Source organism: Vidua macroura, chromosome 2 (assembly GCF_024509145.1).
Source record: "Vidua macroura isolate BioBank_ID:100142 chromosome 2, ASM2450914v1, whole genome shotgun sequence".
Taxonomy (NCBI): Eukaryota; Metazoa; Chordata; class Aves; order Passeriformes; family Viduidae; genus Vidua; species Vidua macroura.
This window is the reverse complement of record NC_071572.1, coordinates 39,153,053-39,160,367: the sequence shown is the minus strand read 5'-3', so window position 1 is coordinate 39,160,367 and position 7,315 is coordinate 39,153,053. Positions and strand designations below refer to the sequence as shown.

Here is a 7,315-nt window from a genome sequence, read left to right as displayed (position 1 = left end):
TTACTTGAGGCTCTGCACTGCTCTGTCGTGCCCATCAGCTGAGATCCAGCACACCCGCAGCAGAGAACCCAGACCCAGCTGCACAGGTCATTTCAGAAGGAGCTGACTCGGAGTTTCTCGCTTGCTAGGAAGCCAAGCAGCAAGTACTTCCCGCAGGTGATGTGAAGCAGAGGATGATCAGCATCTCTCTTTCATGCTTGTGCTTCTTAGGGCAGGTGCACAGGAGTAGGCAGCCCCATATGTTCAGGGTAACGGCACGAAGCTGCGCCAGGGGAGGTTTAGGCTGGATATTAGGAAAAGGTTTTTCACCCAGAGGGTGGCTGGGCCCTGGAACGGGCTCCCCTGGGCAGAGGTCACGGCGCCAGGCTGACAGGGTTCAAGAAGCGTTTGGACAATGCTCTCGGGCACATGGTGCGCCTCGGGGGCTGTCCTGTGCAGGGTCAGCAGCTGGCCTCGGATGACCCTCGCGGGTCCCTTCCAGCTGGGGATGTTTTGTGGCTCCGTGCGCGCTCACGGGGCGCGGTCCCGCCGCGGCCGGCCCCACGCGCCGGGCGCTCGCGGACGCAGCGCGAGCGCGGGGGGGGAGCGCGCGCAGCCGCCGCAGCCGCGCCCGGAGCGGCACGCGCAAGCGCGACCCCGAGGGGCACGTGCGGCGCGCGGCGGGCCCCTCGCGCCCCTCCCCGCCCCCGGCGGGCGGGCGCGCGCCGGGATTGGCTGCGCGCGGCCCGGCCCCGGCGGCGCGGGTGAAAGGGCGGCCGGGCAGCGGCGGCCGCGGACATGGCGGTGGCTCCGCTCCTGCGCTGCGGCGGCCGGCGGGCGCGGCTGCCGGGGGTGAGCGTCGCCTTCGGGGCCGGCACGAGAATGGCGGCAGCCTGGGGGCACCGAGCTGCGGGTGGTGGAGGCTCCCCGGGGACGGAGTCGCCGGGAGGGGGCTGTTCTGTGTGCGGAAGGGCGGGAGCTGGTGGCGTCTCCCCCGAGGAGGTTCCCCGCGTGACCGGCGGGGACCCCCGGCTGGGCGAGCGGCTTCCGGGAGCTCTGTGTGTGCCGGGCCGCGGCCCCGGGTGGGCGCCGGGAGCGGCCGTGCGGCTGGGGGTGGTCGGCGAGTGGCGGCCGGGAGCGGGGGGCTGCGAAACCTGGCTCCTCGCTTCTGTGCCTGCGGGCTCCCAGCGTCCAAGAGGCCCTTCCTCGGTGTATCCCGTCGGCGTGTTGCCGGGAGACCGTGATTTTTTTTTTTTTAAATTAATTTTCTGCTGATGAGCCGAGTTATGTGGTACTTCAGGATGGTGGAGTCGGCGTCCCCGGCGGCGTTCACTGAAAGACTGGACGTGTCACTTAGTGCCGTGGTGTAGTTGATGTGATGGTGTTTGGTCATAGGTTTGACTCGATGATCTCAGTGGTGTTTTTTGACCTATTGATTCTGAGGTTCTGTGATGTCAGTTTCCTTCTGCCCTTTCCCTCTGCTAAACACAAGCTTATGAAAACTCTGGGGTAGCGGGTAGTTTTTTTTGCTATTTTTAGTTGTAAAATGCTAGCTAGCAGAGAAAGGCGTTCTCTTCCCCTCCCATTCCCCCCACCTCCCCCTTTACCCCAGATACTTATAGTGCTTTCAGCTGTTACTTAAAGCTTCACTGTGATTTTCTCTTTTTCTTACTTTTCGTGGAAAGGCAATAAACTCATTGCAGAACCATAGCAATGTTTTTGATGAAGACCTGAAATTATCTAGAGAACCTTATTCCATAGGCTGTAGATTAACTTTCCTGAGGCACCTGCTGTGTTTTCATCTCTGTTGCTTCTACAGATTATATTAAGAGAAAGATACTATTTTATATAAGAGCAAACAGGATTTGCACATTTTGTTGTGGAACAGTTGAATGACGCTGAAGGTAGTTTCTTTATGGGAAAAGTAGTGCAAGGTACTTCTAATTGTTTACTGTAGAAAGAATTTACAGTTTTTTATTGTTTTCCTGAAAAGGAAAATTTGTGTGGTGTTCCAGTGGAGAAGAGTGCAATGAATTATTACAGAAAATGTTTTGCCCAGTGCACCCCTGAGGGTGTGGGATGAGCTTCTCTCTAGAAATGTTGCCTCATATCAATACTTTAAGGAACTCCTCACCTGTTCCTAGGAATCATGTAAAAGAGGTGGTTTCTGTGGGCAGGGAATTACGAAAAGGGATTAAAGAGGAAAAGGGCATGTGTTTTACCTAAGTATCTTTCCTTAGGAAGTATATATATATAGTAAACCTGTTTTCTTGTGAAGGTGTTTGTAAGAGAAGCTTTTTGAAAACTGAAGTTGTTTAACTGGAGATGACTTCACATTAACAGGGGGCCCCATCCTATTTGACATCTTTGTTTTTGATAGCCATGAAGGTCTGTGTATAGATGAGGAAGGCTTCTGCTCTTCCTGCTAAGTAGTTCTAAGCTTGATGTCAGTCCTTTGGAGACTGTAAAAGGCCTACTTTGTTTCCTTCTCTCTGGCATCTCAAGTGTCTTGTCTGACAGCACCAGTGCATGCAGTATTGAAAATGTTGTATTAGTGGGACCTCTGTAAAACAATCTTTTTATAGCTACTTAATAGCACTCATGAGTTATATCACTGAAGTGATTTCTAGCCCTGAAGGTCACCATCAAGACAACAATATATTGGGAAACTTCTAATAAAATGAATTTGCATGGAAATTGCTTTCATACATTCTTTTATGTTTTGCTAACATAGACAAATAATAAATTGACATCTTCAAACTTGACTATGCTTGGAACTCCAACAATTTTTGCAAGGGCTAGTAGCTACTGAGATGTCCTTAACTTCTTGTGCTGCTTTCATGTGGGAATCAATAAAGGACCTGAGAAAGGTGCAGAAACACTGAGCTGGGGATTTGACTTTTCCCTCTGTTTCTAATGTAGCCTATCACTTCTGTTTAGGTTTTATGCAGAATGGGTTCTGCTTAGAATATAACCAAAATTTAATTTTGAGTGCTTTGCACTTCTGGAGCTGTGAGAAAACCTCATGTTGGAAGAAGGTTGTAAATCAGAGAATGAGGGTGAGGCAAGGCTTTTGATATTTCAGTCTTGAAGCTCTTTTGAGAGAGTTGCTGGACTGTTTAAAATAATGTGAAATGAAGTGATAAATATTGTACATCATGACTTCAAAATTAAACTGCTGATATAGATTTTATCAGTGTAGGTAAGTTTTCTACTAATTGAATTAAATGTATGGAAAGTTTCTCTGCCATCCATGCACCCAACGTTTTTAAGTCATGGAAGTTATCTGTATGGTGGGAGCTCCTTGCTCTCTTCTCTGATGTTATTTTTAGCATGCTGTTATTCCAGGGAAATATTTTTGCCCTTGTTCATAAGTGCAGAAGTATCAGGCTGATGGGATGGCAAGGTTGGATATCATTTGCCACTAGGGAAGAGAGTTCAAATGATTCAGTTTGTGGAGATGAATGTAAACTATGGATTTTAGTATTGGCAGGAACTCTTAAAGTGTAATTCAGGTAGAGATTTCTGGTTCCAGGAGTAGCTTTTTGGAATTTGTAGGGAAGGTGTACTGTGGACAAAAAGTACAACAAAAAGTTTTGAAAGAAAAAAAAATTGAAAGTCCATTAAAGTCTATGTTGGGTAAAAAATGTCACTCTTGTTCTGAAACACTCTTTGTGTTTTAATTTATTTTGTCTGTCCCCAGCTGGCATAGATTGTTACAGTACTGTGATCTGTTTCATAAGTGCCAGCCAGCCTTACTGGACCTCTTAAGGCTGCTGCCATTAGAAGCTATTCCAACTTTCTGCAGCTGCTAGGTCTTGATCACAGGCTGCTCTTGCCTCCCTCCAACTTGTGCCAGCACTACTGCATGGATATCTTGGATAAGCCGAACTGAAATCTGGCTGAGAATATGCTTTTCCCACTCCTTGTGAGTAGCTGCTCAGCTGGTTGTATTCCCATGCCTGTTTCACTATACAGGCTTTAGGGACTGGCACAGAGGAGAAGCTACCTCGATATGGGAATGATTGAGCTTTAAAAAATAGCCTTAGGTGGATTAGGGTTTCCTTGTTTGTAGTTTGTATGCTATGTTGGCAAATATGAAAGATTTCCTGTTCTTAGGATCGTGGGTGTTTGTCAGTCTGGTCAGAGTGAAGGGACTGTGAAGTGCAGTGTGCATTACAGAACCTTGTACACAGTTGTGTTTGCAGATGGCTTCAGGAGAATCTGCTTACAGTTACAGGGGCTTGGCTGTTCAGCACTCTGAAGGAAGGGAAAGTGCTTCCTTAGAGAAAAGAAATGTAGAAGTGTTATGTTTCCCTTCCTGTTTATGAGATTTATATAATACTGTATTATGAAGTGATGTTTTCAGCCTTACAGATTAAAAGTATTGCAGTCATGTGAAGGTGTCTCTTCCTATGTGCTTTATACCTACTCCATCAGTAGAGTTCTACACACAGGAAATTACGTTGTCAAATGAGTTGAAATAAGGGTTTGGGAATCAAAACATGAAAAAAGAAATCATAATTTTAGTTAGTTTTATAACTGCTGAGGAATAGTGATGGCTAATACTAGATACACCACAAAGATAAAGGGGTTATTCTTATGGTATCTTGCATCCAAGTCTCTGAAAGTGTAGGGGCAGAAATCTTAGGAGAGGTAGAATTTGTCTAGTGAAAAGTGCTAGTCTGGCTGTTACTATTGGGTATTTCTTACTGTATTTTCTAGTAATGCTAAAATACACATTCCTTCCCATACTAGACTTCTTACAGCAAATATTGATATATGATGCTTTTTCTGCCAGAAATCTGGAACTCTGCATCTGTTTCAACACTGAGACCTTTTTCCTGCCTGTAAAGCTCAGTATCAATAAGTTATTTTACAAGCTGACCAGCATGGCAGGGAGATTTCCTTCCTCTATGAGGGCATGTAAACCCTTAAAAACACACATATAAGTCATATCTAAATAATAATTTTCTGTTTTGCTCTTGTATGCTGTGTCCTTAAAACACCTCAGGAGGTTTCCTAGGGTTGGGTGCCCAAGGGGAGGCAGTTTGTCTGTGAGGTCTCAAAGTGACAATGTGCAGTGGCCACACTACAAGGTACTCTGTAGTTTGATTTTTTTTTTATATGAAGTTATTTTATAACTGTTACAGCTGTTGTAGATCAGTTTGACTATTTTGCAATTAATAATAGACAAAGCAGGATGCTTTTCCAAAATATACCACTGATGCTATATGTTTTCAAAAAATTTGCTAGACATGGGAAACTCTAAGCCAAATGTAGAAGTCTGGAATTGAGTTCTCATAAATGAATAGCCTGCATTCTTGGGCTTTCAAGAGTTGAAAGCTTTATCAAATGGAAGTAACAAATCTTGACAAAAGTCAGTTATACCAGATGACTCTACTGCCCTCTCCTAGTTTTACAAGGTACAAGAAGTCTTCAGGTCAAGCTGAGCTCTCTGGGCTATATTCTTAGAAGGTTCTGTGTAAGGTATAATAGCTAGGGCATGTGTGGTTTGGGGGAGGCAGCTGATTAAGAGTGTAGCTTGAGAGTTAGATTGGCTTTGCTGGGTTGCTGGTTTGAGAGGCCTTTAGGGGTTTGATGTACCTCTTAAGGAAACTACCTATGGCAGGAGCTTGGGAGCCTAGGGGTTGATGATGATACCTGCATAGCTGTAGGGCTGGAGATGGCAATTTAGTAACATGCCTTTGTGGCCTTAGATGTGCATTATTTACAAAATGCTTGTTTATTTTTAAGTAATTATTCAATTGCTCATAGCGGCTAGAAGCAGACCTCTAAAGAGATTTTTCTTAAGTAGATGCAAGCTCTTAAACATTAGTGTATATTGGTATAGATACATATAGAAACTCTTCTTTTAAAAGCTGTGAACTAGAGTTGAGATTTCACATCTGAGTTGAGCAGTATGCTTGATTTGTTTTAGGAAATTACCCCACAAGTACTCAATTCAGGGCTAAACCTGGCTTTCTCAGTGATTTGCTTGTGTGTATGAGAGGAGGCAGTTAAATTTTTAAACATAGGTACATAGTTAGGTTAGGCTATTACAAGATTTTTATATGGAATCTGTCCAATTCTGTGGTGTAAAGCCAGAGCTGAGTGTGATTTAAAGTTTTAGTTGCTTGGTAATTTTATTCTTTCTGCATAAAATGTTTTAACAGGGCTTTTTTTTTTTTTTTTTTTTTTTTTTTCCCCAAGATGACTAGTATTCTACAGCTTAATGCTAGCTAATTTTCCCCATCATAGCCTTTCTTCCCAGTCTCCTGGGCATAGCTCTTCTGGCTTCTCATAGGCATCCAAAACTAGTATTGTATCAAAGGCATTTACAAGAAAGTTCAGAAACTTTTTCTTCCTTACCTGGTTGTTGCCTTTTCCCTGCTAACTGCAAGTATTTAGATTAGCCCTACTGACCCTTAACAAGCACTTTCTCCAGTGAATAATATTAACTTGGTGGAGAGTTTTTGTGTGTGTCCTGTATGACCTTCTTTAGACTATTTGTGGTCTCTCAAGCACTTCTGTTAATAGTGTTTCTGAGGAGGAGGACTCAATCTGCTTAACCATGTGTATTCTGGGGCAGGAGACTGTACTCTGCTGCCTCTCTAGGTATCCTTCCTCTGCCCTCTGACAATATCTAGATCACAGTACAGTCACTGAAAGTGTAACAAGTGTGCTGTAAACTTGGGATACTGACCAGCTGGCAGGTGTGATTGCAGCTTGCAGAATTCTGTCCTTTGCTCCATCTCTTTAATGCCTGAAACAGATTGTACTGTTACACCCTCAGATGAATAATAATATACTCCTGCAAAAAAAAAGAAAAAAACCAAAACAAAAAAAAAAAACCCAAAAAAAACCCCAAAAACTAAAGAAACCTCTAGTGGATTTGATTCTGGCATGTGAAATGATTTGTGTTTCAGGTTGGTTTGGATTTTATCTTTGGGGAATGAAGTGAAAGAAATAAAAGAATCAAAACCCCCCACCAAAACAAACAAAACTGAATGGGAAACAACTTCATGAAACAAGGTGGAGTGATTGCTTTCCACTAACCTTTTTTTAATTTCAGAAAAATTAAACATATGTGAATTGTTCAGAAGAATTAAGCATAGGGGGATTATCTGGGAATAGTGTATGCCATGTCTGCCACTAATGACTGGCAACTAAACAATTTGTGTAACTATAGTAGCTTTCTTCTCACAAAGCTTGGTTGGAGCTGGCAAGAGATGGTATGGCTCTAAGGCTTTCTTTACTTGTGTTGAAATATATTGTTTTTCCTTTATGACATTAAAGATCAACTGCATTTACAAATGTGATGGCCTTCTCAATC

The 7,315-nt window shown here is 44.0% G+C and overlaps 1 protein-coding gene across 2 annotated transcripts in view; it reads left to right on the top strand.

Annotated features, from left to right (window-relative positions):
• The first annotated feature begins 769 nt into the window (after positions 1 to 769).
• PCCA (propionyl-CoA carboxylase subunit alpha) overlaps positions 770 to 7,315 on the top strand; it is a 272,572-nt gene continuing 266,026 nt past the window's right edge. For both annotated transcript variants that reach the window (XR_008441592.1, XM_054004588.1), the window contains exon 1: positions 770 to 831. Coding sequence is in view for 1 of the 2 variants with exons in the window: in XM_054004588.1 (XP_053860563.1) it covers positions 778 to 831 (54 nt within the window). In the remaining variant the exon portion in view is untranslated. The remainder of the gene's footprint in view (positions 832 to 7,315) is intronic.